The sequence below is a fragment of the Meles meles genome, chromosome 9, assembly GCF_922984935.1.
Source record: "Meles meles chromosome 9, mMelMel3.1 paternal haplotype, whole genome shotgun sequence".
NCBI classification, from domain to species: domain Eukaryota; kingdom Metazoa; phylum Chordata; class Mammalia; order Carnivora; family Mustelidae; genus Meles; species Meles meles.
This window is the reverse complement of record NC_060074.1, coordinates 27,174,204-27,198,495: the sequence shown is the minus strand read 5'-3', so window position 1 is coordinate 27,198,495 and position 24,292 is coordinate 27,174,204. Positions and strand designations below refer to the sequence as shown.

General features: G+C 46.8%; 1 protein-coding gene across 2 annotated transcripts in view; it reads right to left on the bottom strand.

The window, feature by feature from the left end:
* The window catches only part of SMARCAL1 (SWI/SNF related, matrix associated, actin dependent regulator of chromatin, subfamily a like 1), a 59,096-nt gene that overhangs the window by 18,136 nt on the left and 16,668 nt on the right, over positions 1-24,292 (bottom strand). For both annotated transcript variants that reach the window (XM_046019801.1, XM_046019800.1), the window contains 5 exons: positions 22,167-22,317; positions 19,737-19,895; positions 15,599-15,664; positions 7,601-7,741; positions 4,439-4,657 (listed from right to left, as the gene is read on the bottom strand). In XM_046019801.1, coding sequence (XP_045875757.1) covers positions 4,439-4,657; positions 7,601-7,741; positions 15,599-15,664; positions 19,737-19,895; positions 22,167-22,317 — 736 coding nt within the window. The remainder of the gene's footprint in view (positions 1-4,438; positions 4,658-7,600; positions 7,742-15,598; positions 15,665-19,736; positions 19,896-22,166; positions 22,318-24,292) is intronic.

Sequence of the window (24,292 nt, the reverse complement as noted above, 5' to 3'; positions counted from 1 at the left end):
GGCACAGCAACTCACTCCTTCACGTCTCCCCTCACCATACAGTCCATCTTCATAAATTCCTGCTTTCTCAGTGTCTGATTACTTCGAATAGGGAGCTTATGATAACCCAAATGTCCAACTCAAAATTACTGGCATAATTCTAATATGGCCATGGGAGAAAAACCCATATTGTGCTTAAAAGGAACATTTAACAACACAGAGGAGTGCTCAGGATGGAGTTTTGTAAACCGTTTTCCTCCCCACCTGACAGATGTTTATAGGGTATCAATTCTGCTTTTAAAAATGTTACTTATTATATACGTAAATTATACCTATATCTATGTATAAGTGTATACGTAAATAATGCATAGTTTAAAGCAAAATATACATACATTTTATAGAAAAACTACCCAAATGAGAGATGTCAAAATTCTATGATATAAAAGACAGGTGACTCTTGTTCACAGCACAGCGATAAGAAACAATCGATGTTTCTTTTAAGTACTTTTCTTCACCTTTCAGATTTTACACAATAGATAGCAATTTAATGTAAGAGAGATCAACAGTTTTATCTTAAAAAAAAACAAAAAACAAAATCCAAACCTCCCCAAAACTGAGTAGACACAATACTACTGCATTAATGATCTCACTTCTTTTGCCAGCCACGGGCCAGGAAATTTCAAATAACCTGTGTTCTTTGTTCCTAGGCTTTTACTAAATTAGATCCACTGGGGTTTTAAATTTATTTTTTCTGCTGGAATTGGAATGCGTTGTCGAACGGCAGAAGGGTGAACTGATACTGTCACCAGAAGTCTGCGCGGACTTGTTCTATTTTTCTGTTCCTGGTCTTGCTGATCAAAAAATTACTATAGACAAAAGAGGATTAGAGTCAGCTTTTCTTACCCTGTGAAGAGATAGCTATTATTTCAGCTGAAAATAAGAAAGAGCTTTCGTTGTACATTATGTTTTATAAATGGGCCGCTTCACCTTAGTTTCTGTGATTAAAAGCTTTTGAAAAAATGTCTTCCTCCCGGGGCTCCTGGGTGGCTCAGTGGGTTAAGCCGCTGCCTTTGGCTCAGGTCATGATTTCAGGGTCCTGGGATCGAGTCCCGCATCGGGCTCTCTCCTCAATAGGGGGCCTGCTTCCCTCTCTCTCTCTCTGCCTGCCTCTCTGCCTACTTGTGATCTCTTTCTGTCAAGTAAATAAATAAAATCTTTAAAAAAAAAAAAAAAAGTCTTCCTCCAGATGGGAAGGTGTGAGGAAGGAAGAATTGCCCATTTCAGCAGTGCTGCACTGGGACAACCACCACCCGCAACTCTGCAGGGAAACTTGGGCTACAAAGTAACTTAAAAGTGGGAGGGGCAACTTTCTGTAGATTCACAGGCTTTCCTGACTTGCCTAAAACCATAAAACCACCAACCCTCATTTTCGCTTTTTCAACTCAGGACTTCACATCCAATCCCCAGGGGAAGGGGAGACACCCAGTGGAAGGGGTGTCAAGGGCCACCTGGCTGGACTCCCAGCTGACACCGGCTCCCCATCCTGAATTCAGGGAGGGCGTTGCCTCCGATCAGATTCACAGCTGACAGACGTACTACATCAGCAGCTTTGGAGGAAGAAAGGTTCTGGCGGTCCAAAGGGCAAAGCTCTGAAATTCATTTTCTACTTGGATGCTGGATCATAAAAATAAACTGACATTAAAGAACACAAAAGGGAACCAATTTATTAAGGACTTATCGGAAAGAATCTAGGATCTGGCTTCAGCGTCACACTGCAGGTCATCTGTGCTGACTCAGTTTCTCTCTTTTAGGAACCAACTCCTAATTTTCCTAAGATGCCAAGAAAACGGCAATTCCCAAGCACTGGGCTGAGAAGAGCTCTAGGCTCTTTCTCTCCTGGAGTCTTGAAAAACCTGCAATTGAGGTTTTTCATAACCTGCACAACAGTGGTACGACTCGGGAGTGAAGAAGCAGAGAGAACAATCACCCAGCAGGAGGGGCTCCGAGCAACTTATGCTGCCCTTAGGAACTTCTCCAGCGCCAGGCCTATGAGGCACATTATGGCTCCCCTTTTTAGGTTAGGAAAATATCAAAATGTCCCAAAGAATTTAGGGGATTTACATAGCTACTAGAAGCTATAAAAATACCCAACATTCCTGATTTCCATGGTTTAGCCTAGTAAATTTCACATTATGGCCTATAAACTCAGCAATAAAACTCGAGGTTGCATCTAAAATCATCTTTAAAAAGAGCCCCCTAACCTAAGGGAAGGAACTATATAAACTGGCAAAAAATTTTAAAAATGCTTTCAAACCTTGCTGCACTAAGTTAAAAATTCCCACACCTTTTGAGCTACATTGCACAATTTGCAGCTGCCCCCTGGCCACTTAATACACTGTTCCTCTTCAGTTCAAATGCCCGCTGACCCCCTTTTCTGTTGTCTACACTGGCTGGCCTCTGCCTAATTTGGGAGGGGGACCAGGGATAGGTGAGGGGGTCCTCTGGGGAATTCCATGAAATACCGATAGGCTTACTTCCACCACACACACAAGCAACTAAAGTGTAAAATAATTATAAACATTCAGATCTTTGCACCTAAAAATATCCCACATCTGAATTTTTCCCATTAATATTATATTTGCTATATTTGTTCACTGGTTTTCCTGATGGCAGAGTTCACTCGTGGGCAACAATTTGTAGACATAACAGATTTAAGAGAATTACAAGGAAAAGCTTAAAACTGAGAAAAAGGATTTCCATTCAGGGGTAGGGGTGGCTAAGTGGCTCAGTCGGTTGAGCGGCCAACCCTTGATTTCAGCTCAGGTCCTGATCTCAGAGTTGTGAGATGAAGCCCCATGTTGGGCTTTGTCCTCAGCAGAGAGTCTGCTTGGGATTCTCATTCTCCCTCCCCCTCTGTCCCTCTCCCCAGCCCTCACTCTCTAATAATAAATATATCTTAAAAAAAAAAAGAATTTCCATTCATTGAATTTTTATCTCTAGAAATTAGAAAAAGATGGTACAGCAACAGTGATTTTGGCAACAGAATACCTGCTTCTGCTCGTGTTCCACTGAAATACAGTTTGAGAACCACTGGTCCATGTCTCCGCATCAGTACTGGGGAATATTGTTAGAAAACCCCAGAGCAAAGAGATGATGCCTGCTCACTTCCTCCAGACTACCCAGATTATTACATGTAATACTACATACATAAACTACATACAGCTTGACAACTTACAAGAGCTTCTTCTACTCTACACTCTTGTTTCTTAAAAGTTACCCAGTGGTCTTGCTCATAACATGGTAAAATAACAAAAAAAACCCCACGCATTGTCTCTTGTCATTCTCATTTATTTTGTGCTCTCCCAGAAGGCTGGGATCTCATCTTGATGTAACTGTCTTTATACAGGGTAACAACAAGCCCAGATAATGCTTTATGATAATGTCAAAAAATGTCAATGACTGTTATTTTCTTGGCAATGAAAACAGCAAGGTTTTATCCCAAAAGGACAGAAATGGTGCTGGTGTAAATTACTTTACCGCACTTAGCACAGTGTGACACTAAAGACAGATATGAAAAGTGTTTTGAAAAGATAAAACCACCATAGTGTTAAGACCTTAAAATGGAGGGTAATAGGCTTGGTTACAGTCTCAGTTCTGCCATGAAGCAGCTGTAAGACTTTGAGGAAATCACATTCTCTGTGGGCCTTAGCTTCCCTTTTCTATGAAATGGCTCCTTGCCAACCATAAATGACTATAATAAGGATTAAGGGCGAAGAGGGTTTGAAAACCCTACTTTTGTTATATAAGTGTCGATTTGTTATTTTGATTAAAAGAAAGTTAGGGGCGCCTGGGTGGCTCAGTGGGTTAAAGCCTCTGCCTTCAGCTCAGGTCATGATCCCAGAGTCCTGGGATCTAGCCTAATATCGGGCTCTCTGCCAAGCAGGGAGCCTGCTTCCCCCCTCTCTCTCTGCCTGCTTCTCTGCCTACTTGTGATCTCTGTCTGTCAAATAAATAAATAAAATCTAAAAAAAAAAATGTTAAAAGAAGGTTAACATATGTAACAAATATACCTAGAACTAATTTCTAACGGTTACTAGACTGAATAACAGTTACTAGACTTTAAGACGTTCTCATAAAACACCACACATAAATTCTAGTTCTCCTTGGGGCATTCTGAATATACATCACCATTCTGCAGTTGCCATGGGGTTTACTTTTATGACCATCTGTCAATAGTGATCTACACACATACAAAACCACAAACGAGGAAGAGATTTTAGAAGCAGACTAGGTCGGCTGAGAGATGACATGGGCTCACTGTCCTCGCCCAGGAGCGTGCAGAGAAGTCCAGGGACGGCAAGTTCAGAGAACTCTGGGTAACCCCTGCAGACCCCCTCCCAGGAAGGAACAACTATGGACACATGGACTTCCAAATCCCCACCTCAAGCCCCAGACTCACAGTTTTGTCTGTGGTGGTCATCTCCTTGGCTGCGGCATCCAGGGCAGCCCTGGCCCTGGTGCTGATCCGGCCGGGGGCAACGACTACCATCTTGCGCTGCTTGGGCGGGAGCTGGGCAAGGACGTCGCTCTTGAGGCGTCGTAGCATGACTGCCTCCTCCAGCAAGAGCTTCAGCTCGCCGAGGTTGGAGGAGCCTGAGTAATCCCATCCCCAGGGATGCTGTGAAGGGAGAACCAAGACACACAGCCAGTTAGGTTCTCCTAGGGCCAAGCTAACCAGGCTGCGACCGCGGTGGGCTCATGAGGACCTGTGGCTTTGCGCAGAGAATTTCAAGTGGCTCTAAAGGATGAATGAAACCTCATATAATACAGATGAGAATGAGGAAGGAAAAGAGAAAGTCTGGAATAAAACGGACTAAAAACATCCATCTTGGTGTTCTACACGCTGAACTTCCCAGCAGCAAATTCAAGATGCTGAGAGCTCCTCCGGTGTCTATCACATTTGAAAACAAACAAGACGCTCTGCTTGTCAGACTGTTCCTGTGTTCTAAAAAAAGAAATCATCTTCCCTAGGGCTTATCCTAAAGTCCACTGCATGCGATAATAAATCATGTTTTTTCAGTAATAGCTTTCTTTGAGGAGATGTATTGAGATTTAAGAAGATGCTGTTCCTCAGCACAAGCTAGCCCAGCACAACCAAGTGCAGTGAGATGAACACAGGGTATTGCTGCTGGTGGTGGGGATTGAAGGGAGGAACCACGAGCACAGGCTTTGGCCAGTCTGCCTGAGACCAGAGATGGGTTTAAGGGTACCCAGGCAGTCCTTCATAAAAATGGTTTCTTCACTTAGTAGCTCATGGGAGGCAATGAGCAAGAATATCTATTCCCTGTCACATAGCTAGAGAAGATGTTAAAATGAAAACCGTGTCTTGCGCTAACAACCTTATTCGAAATAGAAGAAACATCTACAGTCCTGCAGAAAATGAGGTGATGTATATTCTGCTGCTTTATGTTTCCAGCTGTTGTCTCCCTTTCTGTCTCCACCTCCCGTGACCATAAACCACCTCAGGTAAAAGCTAGGCTTGTTCAATTTCAATGGTCAGTGGACCTAGTCTCCAATGGTGAAGACATGGCAGGTGTCCTTTGCTAAACAGAGAACAGAAAGAGACGGTCAAAGACGGAGAAGTAAAATGATCAAAAACTGCTTCTTCTTTAAGAAAACACTGAAATCAACTAGAAGTTCTCAGCAACTGTCTTCACGCAATGAGGTCGAAAATGAGCTCAGCAAGGGGCATTCTCTTCAGCGGCTTCTCTCAATGCAAGAAGCTAGTCACAGTTAAAAAAAAAAAAAAAAAAAAAAAAAAGTGGCCCTGCTCTATGGGCTGCATTAAATAAAAAAATCTTACTGGGAACAAGCAGAACCATAATTAATTTGGATAGCTTGCTCCTATGTCTGCTTTTAATCTTGTAGGTTAAAACCCCATATTACCAAAGACTTAAATTTTAGAATATTCACAATCCAACAAGCTTTTACTGAAAATTTACCCTGTAGCAGGCACTGAGCTACATGGAAGGAAAGGAAGGCACTGTCTGTGTTTGTTTTCTTGGTTGTTAGTGGTAGGGAGGGGGACACAGTGAGATGCAGAGAAAGGATGAATTTAATAAGGACGGCATGAAGACTGGAGGGATGGTGGGCAGAGACTGGGGACATGGGAAGGGACAGTCTGGGGGTAAAGGCAACAAATTCTGTCTTTGGCCCCTACCATCACTAGCTGACCATTATACCATGAGCCCGGATAGCCAAGGAAGAAAAGATCTTTTTCAGAAAGTGGGTCACTTGCAAATAGGACGGAGGTACAAATCACTCATGACGAGTTTTGAGGGACCATGACAACCACGTGGAATCTAATCTGGACTGATTCACGGGGAAAGTGCATTACGGATTTTGTTAAAGAAGTGTATGGCTTTAAATACACTTAATAACAGAAATTTCCTGCCTCAATAAGCGGCTAAAAATGGTTTGCAATTAACTTTGCAAAGCACTACAATTTACATTATAAGTACTTTGTTTGAATGTAAGTGGGTATTTTTAAAGTACTTGAAAAGTTTTTTGAAAAAAGTACTTAAAAAATAAGCCAGACAATCTTATTTACATCACAAACTTGCATAGCAAGGCTTTTTCCTCAAGATGGCATGCGTCATGGGTAAGCAACAGCCATTTCTCCAAAGTGTCAGCATTTCGATGCAAATAGTGGCTCAGTATGTTTGTCATTTGATCACAAAACAGGAATCCTGAAGGCCTGAACTAATGGGGGTCTTCAAGTCGGGTCGGAGCCTCTGCAGCAGGGGCTACGACCACAAGAAAGAAGGAAGGCGTAGCTTGGGTTGTAGTGTCGAGGTTTACGAAGTTACGGCAGGACAACTGAAGAAAAGGAGAAGTGATCTATACTTGAGAGAGGGGCTGGAGTCTGCCGTTCTAATTCATGGCCATATGGACCCCCGTGGGAACAGAGTTTGGGAGTTCGAAAAGTTGGACCTCGCAGATGAAGGTCAGCTGCTGAAGGATAAATTCACTGCCCTGGCCACTTTCAAAAAGAGATAAGAAAGAAAAATTAGTGAATCTTCCCTTGGGTTTTCCAATTGTGGAAGTTCCAGAGCCTGGGTCAGAGAGAGCTATCAGGTTCACAGGAAGCAAATGGCCTGTTGAGCAGGCACAATTCACTGTGATGAGTCCATGTTTTGGCTGATGAGAGCCCACTGAGGCAGCTCCAGATCACTCTCCCTCTAGCCCCTCTACCCCTCTGTTTCAAGGTCTCTGCTGTGTCTTCTGTGCAGAGGGTACAGGTCCCTGCCACACCCCTAGCTCACCTCTGGGCACTTCTCAGAGCTCTGGGCACCTATAAGAAAGCCACTGGTCCCCTTGGGACCCCCCTTGGGAAACACTACCCTAGAATCATAAGCGTTAAAGCTAGGAGGGACTGTTCTTATTCTCAAGGACACAGGAAGGTCAGAGGTAGGGGCAAAGCAGGACGGAAACCTGGGTCTGGCTCCCTGGCCAGTGTTCTTCTGATCAACCATGGCCAAAGAGAAGGAACAAAAGGTAAGTATCAAAATCAGGGAAAGGGACACGGTGGTGGGGGAGAGGGAGAAGAGAGAATAAATACCCGCTTGGCATCACAGTAGCGAAGTCCAAAAGCATGAAACTGAGGGAAGAAAGTTGGCCTGACCCCGATGATCTGTGTGTAGAGCTCTGCGGGCCGGGACATGGCTGGTGTGCCAGACAGCAGAATCACCCTCTTCGCAACCTAGAAGACAAAGAGCCAAAGGTGCTGAGAGTGCACAGAGGAGCACTTAGGGACTATCCCAAATGCCCCACTAGGACTGGAGCTGGATGTCCTGGGAAGAACAAAATCCCCTGGAATGCAGTAAGAGTACCCCTCCCTTCCCGGGCACCCTGACTGATGGCAGTTCTGCAGTTTGCTTCTCTTGGAAAGCAGGCAGATCTACATCCCAACGACTCCACAGGTTGGCCTCACTCCAGATCCTAGTGTGGCCCAAACCTGGAGACTCTAAGCAAAGGTACTGTGGCCAGAGAAGAGGAGCACACATGTTCTGAGACCCTCATGGTGTGACCCATGTAAGCAGCGGGATGTCGCATCCTAGGCTGGTTTGTCACAAGTCCCTACATCAGGACTGCGCATGTGATACTGAATTCCAACCTCTCCATCTCCCTCACTGCGAGCGTCTTGAGATCACGGATGTGGTCACCTCTATCTTCTGAAGCACTTAGAAATGTTTGCTGTATGCTGAGAAATATTCCACTATCCAATGTCCCTGGGGAAGATAGGATAAACTCCAAGAATCCTGCATTGGAAGAGGAGGTGGAAGTGGCGGGGAAAGCAGGTCTGACCAGCCTCCAGAGCGGATCTCTGATATCGGACTTGAACTTCCGGTCAGATCCTGACACGGAGGAGCTGGCCTTTCTCACCGCCAGGAGGCAGAGTTGGGGTGGCCTGTGCACCAGCCTCTCCCTGATTTTCTTCGGAGGGAAAAAAGGCTGTCGCTAACTCAGCTGCACAATGCTCTGACCCCAGAGCTCCCTGACTTCATTCATTTTGCAGGTAATAAGGACTTTCAAAAGGGGGATGCAGGTCCATTTACCCTAGCCTGTGCGCGCAGCAGCCTGCTCAGCAGTGAGCATGATGGAAACAGTCGATTCCAATGATAAACTCCAGGTTCCTCACCAGCTAGACCCCAACCTGACCCGAGGAGATCAGACCAAAATACCGCACCTCTTCCTAAGAAGGGAAGGAGGGTGAGAATAAAGGAGACACGCCCCCACCCCCCACTGTATTAGGACACAGAACGGCCAAAAATTCTTGGAAGTAAAATCCATTTCAGCCCTGTTGTCTACAAACACCTTGTTAACCACTGTAACCTTGAGTTAATGAGGAGAGTATAAGGCAACAGCAAGCAGTAAATCACCTAGGGGAGGAAATGAGGTTTTCAAATGGATATGCTGCCTCATAAAATAAATAAATAAAGGTGCAACAGAGGGAAGAAAAATGTTTCTTTATAAATATACAATATATACAACTCCCAAGACGCACTTTTGCCCTCACAGTGACTGGCAATACCTAATTCCATTATGACAGGAGAACTCTGAATTTCTCCAGCTATAATTTTCCACAGTTCAATTACCGAGGCTTCTAATTTCCTGCAGTTTAATGCAGACTCATTAAAATAACAATGAGCTTCTCAAATGACGTCTGTAGCATCCCTTGCCTTGGCTTAAGACGGCTTCAATGAAACGGGGAAAATAAGAAGTCTTATCAATAAGAGAAAATCGGCCTATCATCCCAAACCGATTTCCCACATCGCTGCTGCTGTCTGGGGATGGAGCCTGGGCGCGGACAGCTCACCAATCAGGTGATGGAAAATAACTCCCAGGTTCTCTGCTGGTACTTACAGGACAGAGTTAATTCTGAGCCCATTCTCCCATACACTGCCCAGACTAGGGGTGATGCGACCACTGAAGATGGACATTTGCGGATGCTTAAAAAGCAGAGGCATCATTATGGAAAAAGAAAAAGGCAAGCCTTGAAAAGAAACCAGAACAGCGTCTTTTCTATTCTGGAATGATTTAGCCTGCTCCCCACGCAGCCCCAACACGTTGATACTGTCATCACTGGCGCCCAAACGGTCTTTAATCCTTCCCAGTTGCCCATGATTTGTGGGCACCCTCCACCTGGAGAACCTCCAATTTCGTAAAACAGAAATGCATAAAACTATGTAAGTCAACACAGAACGGAACACTTTACAGTCAATTCCTCTGGCTAACAAAAGAGCAGCACTCAGGAAACCCATCATGGAGCGATGCAAAACAATAATTTTCGTGTGATGTCTGAGAGAAATGGCGTGATTCACAGGAGCAGACGCCACTGGAGACAGATGACCTTCAAAGACAGGTTCAGTTTCCTCAGGGATTAAGGTCATCAGTTCAGCCCCGAGGAACAAGTTGCTAGCAGGACAAGTTAGTGGATGTAATTTGCCAAGGAGAATCCAATCCAACTCAGAGTAAATAAACTATACACAGCTCTTGGATCAGCCAAGAGAATGTTCTGTTGCAAAGAAGAGCTGAAATTGTTGTAAGTTCATACGAGAAGCAGCCTGGGAATTCTTCATCACTTTCTGTTGTTACATCTTTTTTTCCAACTGAGCCGGAACTTGCTTTACCGAATTATTCTGATTGGGTATAACACACCTCAGCAAAACTCAAGACTGGGGAAAGTCACGCTCCCCAAAGCGGCACCCCATTCTTGCCCCACTTTATTCCTAATGGTACTCCAAATGCAGTCTGGTCTATAGGTGGAGTCCCCTGTGATTCAGAAGCACCACTTGAGAAGGCTGGGGACATCAAAGAGAAGGTCACGCCTATGCCACCCAAGTGTCCTGGTACATACAAGCCCCGTGTCACAGGGACACTGGAGGTACGCTGTCACGAGTTCAGAAGTCAGCATAAAATCTTCAAAAACAAGGAGAATGGCAAACACAGGTCGGGGGCATGGGACCCAAAGTACACTGATCAAGAAGAAAGGCAGGATCACAGGCACGAGCCAAGAAGCAACAGAAGAGTCAACACCTGTGGTTAAATCAAAACCCTGAGAACAAGAGGGAAAACTCACTCTTCAGGAGCCATCCAATGACTGGAATCTGGGAGAAGATCGAAGTTCTTCCCTCTCTCCAGGACACACAAGGCCAACCCAAGACGAATGACATCATTACGACCCCTGTTGATCAGAGGCCACTCCAGGGATCTGCAGAGGGCCACCTATCGCCCAGTGATACCTCATAAATGGCCTTTCTGACTCTGGTTGGGTCAGCATATTTCACATAAAATGGTTCCTTCTAGGATCCAGCCTTCTCCCAAAAGGAGACAAAGCTCCAGTCACAAGTCTGAGTGCTACTGCCAGTACTGAACTGATTTGCACAGGAACTGGAGTGCTTTCAAGGCAAGCAAGCGTCATTGCTTTGACATCAGCGAAATACTGACGCTACGTAAAAGGTAACGAGTTCTGAGGGAAGAACAGAAAGAAGGATGTGACTATAAGTGTTCTGGTTCAAAAATACCAAAATGTACGAGAACACATCCAATGGCATAATTACAGCTAATGAAAGTTACATTGTTTCAAGGCTTGCATGGGCATAGCTGTTATTAATCTAACACAGAGGCTCAAATTAAATATTAAGTACGTTTTTTTCCTCTGGAAAAAAATAGTCCATTTCCCTTAAGTGTGAGACTCCAGTTATATCCTTCCTGATTCTGTGATAAAATGGAGGAAATTCACCAGAACAGCAGGACCACAAGGGACTCCCCCTGCAGCCTCATCACACTGGGAGAACCAACCCTCCCCAATGACACTACTTTTCCTTCGGGCTGAGAGGGGCCAAGAGCCATCTCTTCTAGATGCGGAGACACTGGGTTTTCTACCACGTGCTTGCATATGATGTGAAAAGATGGTCATTACAGTACTGTATGTAATGGCTGAAGACTGGTCACAAACCCATAAAAAGGGAGCAAATGATACCTATTATGATAGATTTATACAATACAATACTATCTGCAAGAATGAGGTTGAGTCATCCAAAATGAGGTGGGATGATTTCCAAGATACACTACTCACAGAAAAAAGGCGGAGCAAAACAGTGGTTGAGGAATACTATAAGGAGGGAGGAAGGAAACACGCACGCACATGCTTAGCTGGGCACAGACGAAATTTTAGAAGTGAATATGACAATCTGGTAACGCTGACTGCCTTCCAGGACAGAAATCAAGCAATGAGGGGCCCAGAGGTGGGAGAAAGAGTGATTTTTCACGGTACACCCTTTTGAATATATCATCTACTTAAACTCCTTTAATGAGAAAGGAGAAAAGAAAAAGCTCGTACATTTCAGGCCACTCCTCTCGTTTCATCTCACCAATCAATAGAGATGTGAAAAGGACTCTTCCCACAAAAAGAGGAACAGCTATTTAGTAGGAAAGGATGGTGGGATTCTGAGGGCTTTTTCCCTCTAGAGAAATAATCAAACACTGGTCTGGCAAGAAAAAGTGCTATAAATCAAAGAAAAACTCAAACACAGACCTCACTGCTCTAAAATGAAAGACTGACAACCTTCAGGTTTCAGTCTTATGGAGAAGACTGTGTGATTCGCGTTGAGTTGCAGTAAAGATGGTTATGCCTGGTCACACTGGACTTCAGAGGCATCGATCAAAAAGTGAACTCTTGGTCCAGTAATTCTGTACATAAGAATCTGTCCCACTAGGTCAAAGTGTACAAGCTACGAATATGTCAATGACGTTCACTTCCAGAATTATTTATAAAATAGCAAAACGATGTCCAACACTAAGGGTTAAATTATGGGATGCATCCATCCAGCAGAAGGCTCTGGAGCCATTAACAATGATGACCTTATCCTACAATGGACATGGTAATGGTGGTTTCCTCTGTCGGAGGGAATTAAGGTGATTTGAATTTTGTTCTTCATAGCTTCCTATTGCCTACTTTAGGTACACACGTGTACATAAAAAATAGAACTACCTTGCTTAGCCCAAACGAATAGTGCTGTGGGGGAAGAAAGACGTCACATTCCCCAGGGACCACACCAGTTTCCTACAACCTAAGCCACGTGTGCCCCACATGCACCTTTACGAGACCCCCACTCTGGCCTGGCTGGCTCACACACTGTAGAATATCACCAAATTACCTCATCACGCACATTTGCTGAACATGGCTTGAAACATTAACTCTGAGAGTAGAGTTCTAGGAGATGCACAAGTTAGAGGATCAAGGGGTACTAAATTAAGCCCTTATGTGGCTTTTCAAAGGCATATTTTACTTCTCCCAAGTCTCCTCTTGTTCAAAACCATTTAGGTCCATGTCTTTAAAGTATCCAGATCAGTGGTTCTCAACAGAGAGGGAGAGGAGTAATCTGCCCCTCCCAGCGCATGTCTGGCAGTATCGGAAGACAATTCTGGTTGTCACCACTGGTGTGGGGGTGGGGGGAGGGTCACTGGCAATTAGTGCATGGAGGCCAGGCATCCTGCGAAACACCCTACGGGGCACAGGATAGCTCTGCACAGCAAAGAATGATCCAGCCCAAAGTGTCCACAGTGCCAAGCGGGAGAAACTGATTCAGATGAAAATGCAGCGGAGAGATGAAAGGTCTGGTTAGCAGAATGGCTCATAGTGCCTCAGCTCCGCCTCCACTTAATCCCACCAGCAGCCTGGAATCCTGTGAAGTCAACATCTCAGACGAGAGGGGCTTCGAGACACCTCCATAAAACAGCAGGCTATGTTCACGGTCCTATCCTTCGGCGTGTTAACTCATCCAAGTTCTGTAGCAAGTGCAGAATCATTTATACTAGGTAACAGCTAAAAGATTGGTCTTAAATGTATCCATTTGAAATATACCCACGATATTAAAGATGTAAATGTGGCTTTAAAAGGTCTGGCCTAGAAGTGCTATGTTTCAGAAACAAACATGTAGTCCAGCTTGCCCAGCCAGGCGATGACTGCGTGAATAAGATGGCTGCTCAGAAGCTTTCCTATGGGGGCACCTGGGTGGCTCAGTCAGTTAAGTGTCTGCCTTCAGCTTAGGTCATGATCCCAGGATCCTGGGACAGAGCCTCACGTCGGGCCCCACATCGGGCTCTCTGCTCAGTAGACAGCCTGCTTCTCTCTTTCCCTCTGCCCCTCCCCCTACCTGTGCTCTCTCGATCTCTCTCTCTCAAATAGATAAAATCTTCTAAAGAAAAGCCTTCCTCTGCACCTGTAGTGATACACCCTACTTACTACACAGCTGCTTCTAAGCAATGAGGGGCACAGATTTAATTCTAGGTATGGCTGTAATACTAGAACCATGGTAAGAAGATCTGTTAATGTTTCTTTTCTTTCTTTCTTTCTTTTTTTTTTGAAGATTTTATTATTTATGTGACAGAGAGAGACACAGAGGGAAAGGGAACCCAAGCAGGGGGAGTGGGAGTGGGAGAGGAAGAAGCAGCCTTACCAAGCAGGAAGCCTGACATCGGGCTTGATCCCAAGACCCAGGATCACGACCTGAGCCAAAGACAGATGCCCAATGACTAAACCACCCAGGCGCCCCCTTTTTCATTTTTTAAAGATTTTTAAAAATTTGTTAGACAGAGAGAGAGAGAGCACAAGCAGGGGGAGAGGCAGAGAGAGAAGCAGACCCTCCGCTGAGCAGAGAGCCCGACCTGGGACTTGATCCCAGGTTCCTAGGATCATAACCCAAGCGAAAGGCAGATACCCAACTGACTGAGCCACCCAGGCGCCCCGATCATTAACATTTTTCAAAAGGAAACATATTGAAGCCTTCTAAAAGAAGGATTGCCACTCTGAGAAAAACATTTCATTTCAGTGTGTCCATAAATATTTATAGGTAATGTGAGCAGAGAATCAAGGATTTTAAGTAAAGGACTTTCAAATCTGGAGCACAGGACGTAATCCTGCTTTGGAAGACGTATCATGTTACTTGTTATTCCTAAAACAAAAGAAAACAAAACCTGAAACGAGTAGACAGTTGTGCTTTACAGGGGAGTTGGAAAAATTAATTTTCAAATGTTAATAAGCTTCACCAACATTTAGCATATTTGTTTTCCCTAGTTGACGTACAACGTAGAGCTTCTTTTAAGCAACGAAAGGTGCAGTTTGAAAGTGCTGGCACAACACAAAGGCTGCTTTAAGAAAGCTCATGGTAAACACGGACTTTTGTTTGCTCAGTCTACATAAACCAAAGTAGATTCTCCCGAGGGCATCTGTGAGATGTTTCTACCTGGTTCTGAGAAAAAGTGACTTTCCTAATTGTACTAGTGTTCCCCAATATTAAGAAAAAGCTCACCATAAAAAGATGGAAGGTTAGTCTGGGGGCCTTCGCACTGTCTGGGGTGGGATGTGGGAATAGAACACTCAATGTCCTATTGATGTAGATGAGAATCTACTCGAGGTCCACACCGCTGCCTGCTCCGAAGGCTCAACCCACCGAAGCACTCAGGCCCCAACTGAGCCCACCAGAGGAAGGGCTGTGGATGGCTGAGCCCCTCGATGACCAAACAGGCTTACGGAGCCCTGAGAAAAGCATCAGCTTACGAGGTACACCTCAGCTTTGTGGGGCTTCTTCCTGCTTCCCGACGGCCTGGTTCCAAGTCTGTAGAACTCATCTCCCTTGGTTCTCAGCACCATGAGAGCTCTGCCCCCACAGAGAATGAGAAGACAGTTTCTCCCGGGCTGTTTAGAGAGCACGCACTGGCGGCCCCTCTCCCTTGTCCAGGAGCCCGAGGAGGACCTATAGTGGGGTGCCCATCCAGCCTGTCACCTTCAACAGGCCTGCATTTTTGAGAGACAAGAACAGCTGCACCGATCATCAGTTCCTTAGCAGGAAGTTAGGAAGAAAAACAAGTCTGGCGCTGAAGCCCGACACAGTGAGGGCCAGAGTCCACGTTAAGTCACGTCCACGGCCCGCAGCCCCTTGCCCCAGATGGAAGCCTTTGCTCTCCTTGGCCCCCTTGCCAGCCTGAGCAAGATACAGCGAGCCCTCAATGCTGAGTGGCCTCAAGCTCCACGCCTGTTCTCCGCGGGACTCACCTTGAGGAGGGGCATAGCTGCACGACAGCGGGCGGTCTTAATGTTCTTGAGGAAGTGAGACTCATCCTGGAAAGAAAGGGTCACACAGGTGAACAAGGCCAAAAATGATGGAGCCGGAGCCCACATTAACCTTGACCCTGACACAGAGCCACACTGGGGACGCCTCCCTTGGTTTCTCATTCAAGGAGAGGGTTGTGGGCCTCAGTTAAGGACCCAGATTCTGGTGCCACTTCCCCACTTTATTCTGGGCAAGTCGCTCCAGCTCTGGGACCGCTGGCCAACTGGGAAGCGGGATTAGTGACTCTGCCCAGCCCACCTCACAGGCAGCGCTCAATGGGAACTGCTGAGAGTTGATTTGCTGCTTAGTAAGAAACGCCTCACATCTACACAGCACGACGTCAGAGCGGGCCCACTGTGTGCCTCGCCCTGGTGTGAGGCACTGGCGCCCAGCTCCTGCCCCCTGGGGCTCACCAGACGCCACAACCGAGCAGACGGAGTTGTAAGTGCTGTCACTGAGGGAAGTGTGACAAAGTACTGTGGGAACTGGAGGAGGGGATGGAGGCACAACGCCCATCCTTAAGGCACTGTCAGGTTTATCACACGGAGCTTGATTATAAGCAAACTAGAATACAGCATTTTCTCTTTCTTTTTTAAAGACTTTTTTTTTTTTTTTAAGATTTACTTATTTATTTGGGAAAGAGAGAGAAAGTGCATAAGCGGAGGGGAGGGGCCACAGGAGAGAGAGAGAAACTCAAGGAGACTCCACACTGAGTGTGGAGCCCAATGCGGGGCTCAATCTTGGGACCCTAAGAGCAGCCCTGAGCCAAACCAATCTGTCACCCAGATTCCCCAGACATTTTACTTTTTCTTTTTTTTTTAAAGATTTTATTTATTTATTTGACAGAGATCACAAGTAGGCAGAGAGGCAGGCAGAGAGAGAGGAGGAAGCAGGCTCCCTGCTGAGCGAGAGCCAGATGTGGGGCTTGATCCCAGGACCCTGGGATTAGGACCCGAGCTGAAGGCAGAGGCTTTAACCCACTGAGCCACCCAGGCGCTCCCAGATATTTTACTTTTAAGTAATCTCTACACCCAACATGGGATGCAAACTCACAATCCTGAGGTAAGACTCATGTGCTCTACCGATGAAGACAGTCAGCCACCCCTTTCGTATTTTCCAAAGCCAAATGAGTAACTAACACATTCTTAGTATTTGGGGAAGAAATTTCTATTTTGGTACACATTCAAATTACCTGCTATGGACCTGAGCACACACAGTAAACATACAGGTATATATGGACCTCTCTACGGTGCCAATTTCTCCATGGATAAAATGGTAACACTGCTACCTGACTCCCAGGCTGCCGTAAGTCTTAAGGGCTAACACACATAAAGTCCTTAGAACAGTCCTACCACTAAGCCCAGTAAGCACTCAGTGGTATGGGCCACCCTTTGATGGGGACATAGAAGGGATCCTGGCTCTATCTCGAGAGGTGATCTGCAAGAAACCTGCTGTTCCATTTCACCTATGATGAACCAAAATGGTCCTCAAAAGCACAACAGAGAGGAGTGCAAGATGAACCCGCAAATGTCAGAACATCTGTTCCTAGAAACCTGGGGTGTAACATTCGTTCTCCTGTCTAACGATGAGCCCGCAAGACAGCCAAGAAGGAAACGGTTTATAGTGAGAAACAGCAGGAAAGACAGAGGATGGGGAAGGGAATGAACCCTTTTAACCAACGGGCTAAAATGTTCCACTATTATAACTAACCACCAGGAGTGGCTTCCATCTGAATTCTAAGAAGTGTGACATCTTAGAGCTGACACTTTATTCCTTCCTGCAACATTTCTCTGAAATCAGAAAAGGACAGGGCTCTTAAATAACTGAAGACAAACTAACACCGGTGGTAAGTGGCTTGCCAAAAATCATATGGCAGATTGAAGTGTTGAGCCAGACACACACGATGCAGTCCGGCTCTGATCAATGATGCCCCCATCTTGCTGGCCTCACGCCGGTGGGCAAATCATGTGAGCACTCTCACTGTCGGTTCCATCAGTGGTGAAAAGGACACAATGTCTGCCTCAGGGGCCTCGGGGAAGAGGGGCAATTATGCGTAAAGTCCCTGACACAGAAGAACACACAAGAAATGTAGGCACTGGGACGCCTGGGTGGCTCAGTGGGTTAAGCCTCTGCCTTCGGCTCAGGTCATGATCTCAGGGTCCTGGGATCGAGCCCCACATCAGGGTATCTGCTCAGTGGGAAGCCTGCTTCCTCCTCTCCCTCTCTGCCTGCTTCTCTGCTTACTTGTGATCTCTATCTGTCAAATAAATAAATAAAATCTTAAAAAAAAAGAAAAAGAAAAAGAAATGAGGGCATGATTCTTCCTACACACTCGAGAACCATCACTGCCATCCCGGGATACTGCTTTAAGGGTCTGCATTTCATGTGTATGCGGACATGCTCTCAGAGCCACACCTGAATTTATGCCAAACCAGAAATGATTTCCCCAAAGACTCATTACCTTACAGCTGTGAAAACACACAGACATTTAAGTTTGCTTAGGCTAGGAACATAGTGTGGCTCTCATGTCCAAATGACAGCAGATCCCTGAGGACAGCAACTGTGCCTTCTTCCCTCCTCTGAGCTCCCATGAGACTTAGGCACTAAAACGTATCCTAATGCTCTGAGCATGAGTCAGTCTGTCTACTGGACTGTGGTATCTTGGAGAATGGGGCCGACTTTCCTCCCTCCACACCCTCAGTGCGAAGCTGGTGCTCAGTGTTGGCCGAACCCACGGATGAATGAGCCTCCCTGATAAGCCAGCCCGGTGCTGAGAAACCCACAGGCTCTACCGGGATCTTGTTGACTTTTCTGGTCCTCCTAAAAACGCATTCCTTTCCCTCCTTCTAGATAAGACATGCACTACACGTTCTGAGCCTCAGGATTTGGGAAGCCACTGTCAGCAGAGAATTCTATTTTTAAGAGAAGGAAAATACCACGGGCTTTTAAAATTCACAGGTTTGAATAAAGAATAACCTTACGTATCATCTGGAGGCAGTGGATTCCTGTTTTGCTGGGAGGAAAAACAAAGGTAAACTTCTGAAAATCCTCCACTGTGCTCTGTGGCCCAGAACGTCTGTCCACGGTTAGCTGCTCTGGGCGCCTCTTCCTCATCTTTATTTGTGAGCCCTGTGAATACACTGAGTTCTGCCACGTGGTCGGCTCCAGGCCTTTCTAGACTTTCCTCACAGAGGACTTGAGGAATGAAAAGCAGGAAAACCAGCTGACTGAGAGAGACATAATCTCATCTGAGAGCAGAACTTGAATAAAGCCTACTTAAGAAAAAAACAGACCAAAAGCCTGTGGAAAGTACAGCTGGCCCTTGGACAGCACAGGGGTTAGGGCTGTTAACCCCCGCCTCCTGCAGTCAAAAGTCAGCATGTATTTCCGACTCCCCCAAAACTTAACTTCTCATCCAGAAGCCTTACTGATAACATCCAGAAGCCTTACTGATAACAATTAGCACGTATTTTCTATGTTATACGACTTACTGTATTTTTCCAATAAAGTAAGCTAAAGGAAAAAATACTTAAAAAAAAAATAAGAGAAAACACATTTACCATACTGTGCTGTATTTATTGAAAAAAATTTGCCTATGAGCAGACCCACGCAGTTCAAACCCATGTTGTTCAAGGGTCAGCTGTACTTTTTTTGGCTGGGGAGGGAGGGAGTATCTTTATATTGGCTGGAAAAAAATTTACTGTTTGATCTGAGACACTTGGACAAGAGAGGCCACCAGATGAAGGCAGACGCCCCTAGTGTTCAGGCCGGGGGCCCAGGGTCCCCAAGCTGGCCTCCATCCATGACCTCCTGGCAGGGAGATGGGCTGCAACCCCCCAGTTCAGGCGTAGTAAATATCTGACACTTTCAAAGAGCTCCCCAGGAGATTTTAATATGTAGCCAGGGTTGAGAACTGCTATTTGAGATGAGTAAAATGCCAGTTCCCCACAAAATACAGTGATTTCTATTCTCCTGGAAACAGAGAGAAGCTCCAGGAGAGCACAGACATGAAAGTTCTGAGATTTTAAGAAGAAAGTTTTCCCAGAGATAAAGTACTTAAGACTCTGCCAAGTCACTTACAATGATGACAACTTTAAAGGGGGTTTTTAGCTGTTTTTCTAACTTGCTCAGAAGGTCGAAACTGACAATGTTGACCAAGCCAGCCGTCAGGCGATCCTTGCCAGTCACCACGACGTTGATGCGGTCCGGGCTCAGAGACGGCAGCCACTGAAGGAAGGCCTGGGGATGACAGGGGAGAAGGAAACCTCGGGGATCTGGCCAGCAGCTGCTAACTGGGACCCCAGCCCACCCATCAGCGGCCCTCTCAGTAGACAATGTTAACGTTTCCCGAAAAACGAACTCAGCGCCTTTCTCTCCACACGCCCCTGTACTAGAGGCGCCCTTAGGCCCATGAATTCAGCAATCGCCTCCACTGCCCTCCCACTCATCCACTCCTTCACGTTCCACTAACGCCACACGGCCTGCCTTTGTAAGGAAGCACTTGTTAACAGTCACTGTGCTGTCTGTGGATTTCAGGCCTCGAATATCTAACTAGATGGCAAGTTTCTGCAGCGCAAGAATGGACTCTTTCTAGAAGGAATTTTTTAAAATTATTTTTCAATTAACATATAATGTATTATTAGCCCCAGGGATACAGGTCTGTGAATCATCAGGCTTACACATTTCACAGCACTCACCATAGCACATACCCTCCCCAATGTCCATAACCCAACCACCCTCTCCCTACCCCCCACCCCCAGAACCCTCAATTTATTTAATGCGATTAAGAGTCTCTTATGGTTTGTCTCCCTCCTGATCCCATCTTGTTTCATTTGTTTCTTCCCTAACCCCCCACGACCCCCCACCCTGCCTCTCAAATTCCTCATATCAGAGAGATCACATGATAACGGTCTTTCTCTGATTGACTTATTTCACTCAGCATAATACCCTCTAGTTCCATCCACATTGCTGCAAATGGCAAGATTTTTTGATGGCTGCATAGTATTCCATTGTGTATATATACCACATCTTCTTTAACCATTCATCTGTTGATGGACACCTAGGTTCTTTCCATAGTTTGGCTATTGTGGACATTGCTGCCATAAACATTCGGGTGCATGTGCCCCTTCAGATCACTACATTTGTATCTTTAGGGTAAATACCCAGTAGTGTGATTACTGGGTCATAGGGTGGCTCTGTTTTGAACTTTCTGAGAACCTCCATACTATCTTCCAGAATGGCTGAGTGGCTGCACCAGCTTTAGGAGGAATTTTATAAAGGAATCTTTAGCAGATGCTGGTATATACCAAAGACACTGATAATGACAAAAATATCACCTGCTCTCCTGCAATCTTGCCATCCCTAGCCCAGGCCAGTGCCTGGAGACAATGGAAGGCCATCAGGTTCCTGCCTGTCAGTGGCTGGGTCCCTGGGCTGACACTAAGGTGATGTTAAGGGATAGTTCTTCCTCCAGTTTTGGTCCTGCTCTAAGTGACTGCCTGATTCTTTTTCTTTTTTTTTTTTGAGAATTTTTGAGGGTGCTGTGGGAACCTAACCACATCAAATAAATATGTGTTGAACTCTTCGTTTCTAGAGGCAGTGGTGGAATTTAGGTCACAAGCACAGAAAAACAAATGAGGTACTGCTGCGATGCACGTTTTCAAGTTTTGCTTTCTCTTCAGCTGGAAGGGCATGTCTGGCATCCCGCTGACCAGCAACAGGCAGTGTTGCCTCTTCTCCACAAGCAGCTCACGGGGGGAGCTTAGTAAGAAGCCAACGTGTGAGGAAGTGGGCAGCTGCCATAAGGAGCAGAGAACTGGGAAAAGCTACGGACGATGAATTAGGTCTCCTCCTTTCTCCCAGGTTTGCTTCTCTGGGCATTCATTTCACGGAAGCCCTCTGATCCCTGGGTTCATGGAAGACAAAGCTCATGGCTAAGCGCTAACGCAGTGCGCACATCGAGTTCTCCAGCTCTAACGGCACCGGCTGATAGTGACCATCCTGCCCATGCCACCTTCTCCAGGTGCACAAAACCTGAGCCAACCACTCAGGAGATGCCCCTTCAAGGTCTGACTGCCAGTGAGCCTGCTGCTTCACCTCGGTGAGACTCAGTTTTGTCATCTATAAAGGGGGTTGATACCAACTGCGTCCACGCGCACACAGCTGCTACGGGATCCAGGAACGTAAAGGAAGCAGCCATTTTGAAACCTCTGTGTGGTACTGGCAAGCAGGGGGAGCAGCGGGGACATGAGAGGTGCTCAGGAAGCATCTGCTGCCAGATAGAGGCAAGTCTGAGCTCCTAACCCCTCTGCTTTCTTCCCTAAGGGCATAACCTGATTCTACTTCAGAAAACCAAGAGCCTGGCCTCTGAAGGCCACCTCCTCTCCCTTCCTCCTGCAGCCAACACAGGATCTTCTAAAGCTCCCCCAGGCCCTATCCCCAAATTGTTAGCTGACTGCTTCAACACTGAGGACACTTCCTGGTTAAAATCACAACACAAGGGGGACTGACCTGCTCCCAGGTGAAGCGCACAGATGACGGGACCACCACCAGGAGCGGCCACTCCTTCCGGTAAAAGGCTGCAATACAGATGGCTTGGATGGTCTTCCCCAGGCCCATGTCATCAGCCAGCAGCAGGCGGCCTCTCTTCGCTATGGCAAAACTGAAAGTAGACGAGGGAAGGACAGGGGCATAGCATGTCTGTCAGGGGTTAACCCGCCATCATGCCACCACGTAAAGCAATACCACTTGGTGTGGGCCACCGCAGTCCACAGCACGGGCCCTGCTCCCCGGGAAAGGGAAGACAGGAGCCTACAGCATGACAGTAAAAATAATATTGAAGAGTCAAAATAGGAACAACATGGAATAGCGGTCAAAAGGTAGAGAGAGGCTCTAGAGGCAAATAGGTCAAACAAGCCAAGGGAGGGAGCTTCTGAGAGGTGGGCCCTCAGCCCAGTGCAGGCAAGACCTGGGGGAGTGAGAAAGGAGGGGATTCGGTAGCAGCCCCTAAACAGGGGCCAGGAGGGGTGGCCTTGTTCGCATGAGAGGTATGCCTAGAAAGGAAGGTGGCATCAAAAGCAGGTTTTCTCGGGGCGCCTGGGTGGCTCAGCGGGTTAAAGCCTCTGCCTTCAGCTCAGGTCGTGATCCCAGGGTCCTGGGATCGAGCCCCGCATCGGGCTCTCTGCTTGGCTGGGAGCCTGCTTCCTCCTCTCTCTCTCTCTGCCTGCCTCTCTGCCTACTTGTAATCTCTATCTGTCAAATAAATAAATCTTTAAAAAAAAAAAAAAAAAAAAAGCAGGTTTTCTCAAGGTCAGAGAGGACATTCAGCACAGAGGCAAAAGGAAGGAGCTGGCAAAGACAGAGGAGGCTGCAGAAGAGGACAGGCCGAGGGGAGGACAGCACCAGGGTGTCTATCTACCAGAGAGCACAGCCTCAGCAGCTTCTCCTCCACCAGCAGACGCTGGGGCCCCTCAGCCCTCCAGCGTGACAACTCTTGCTGATGTTTCGTGAAGAAGGGGACCTTCTTCCACCCTCTGGGAGCCCGAGTGGCCTGGGGGGGCATCCCAGCTCCACTGCTTCACAGTTGGGTACCTTCCCGCAGGTTACCTCAGCTCCTGGTGCCTCAGTGCCTCAGCCATGAGATGGGAATAAAAGAGCCTGCCCCCGAGACCAAGGTCAGGGTTTAACAGAGTTAATGTTTAGGACACCAACTACAGGGCCTGGCACCATCGTACGTACTGGGTAGTGTTTCTCTTCTAACTACTACCCCACAGAAAAAAAACCAATCAAGATGAACGCTAAAAAGGACTTGCTTGACTCACGAATGAATCAGTGAAAAGGGAAAAGGATCCCAAGTGCCAGATGTCTGGTCTCCTGCTCCAAACACCAGCCCTCTTCCATCTCAGTTTCTGAAAAACTGATCATTCGCCCAGAAACCCGAGAATAAGCCAGTCGAAGAGCCCCTTTTCTTTCCTCCTCACACAGCCAAGGCAGTGTGTGTAGCCCCTTCTAATCAGCAGAAGCACGGCTGACAGGAGCTGCAGGGGCCTCTCTGAGCTGTCCGCCCTCTGGAAGCCAGCGTCCGCTCAGCAGAGGCAGCAAAATGAGCAGTGTGTCTGCGGGTGGCAGGAGCCAGCCTCCTGGGCTCGGTGGATGACACCCATCATGTCACAGCGCTGCTCTGTCCCCCCAGTGACCATGGCGGCCCACCAGGGAAGGTAGCAGCCCCTCTGCACCCCCGGCCATGACCACCATATGCCTTCAGCGGCAAGGAAGGGAGCCCAGAGTGGGGCCATCTCACCTCTCAGACGGGCCCAGCCTCTTCTCGGCACATGTGCCTTGGTTACATCTTCTCGACTATCTCCAGGATCGACTCTCCACACAGATGGGGGAGCAAGTGTGGAAAGATTCATTTTTTAACCTCACTATTTAGTTTACAGAACTGATGGCCAGGGCGGGGGGGGGGGGGGCACCTAGGCAACACACCTGAGTACCTTCTGCTTCGGCCATTGGCCGCATCCCTGTAGTCTGTCCATCCAGGCATTCTCAAAACAGAACAGACCCTTGAATTTTGTGGTCTTTCCTTTTTCCCTGCTTTGAAGTAGCCCAACTAAGGAACAAAGTGGAAAGGGGACAAA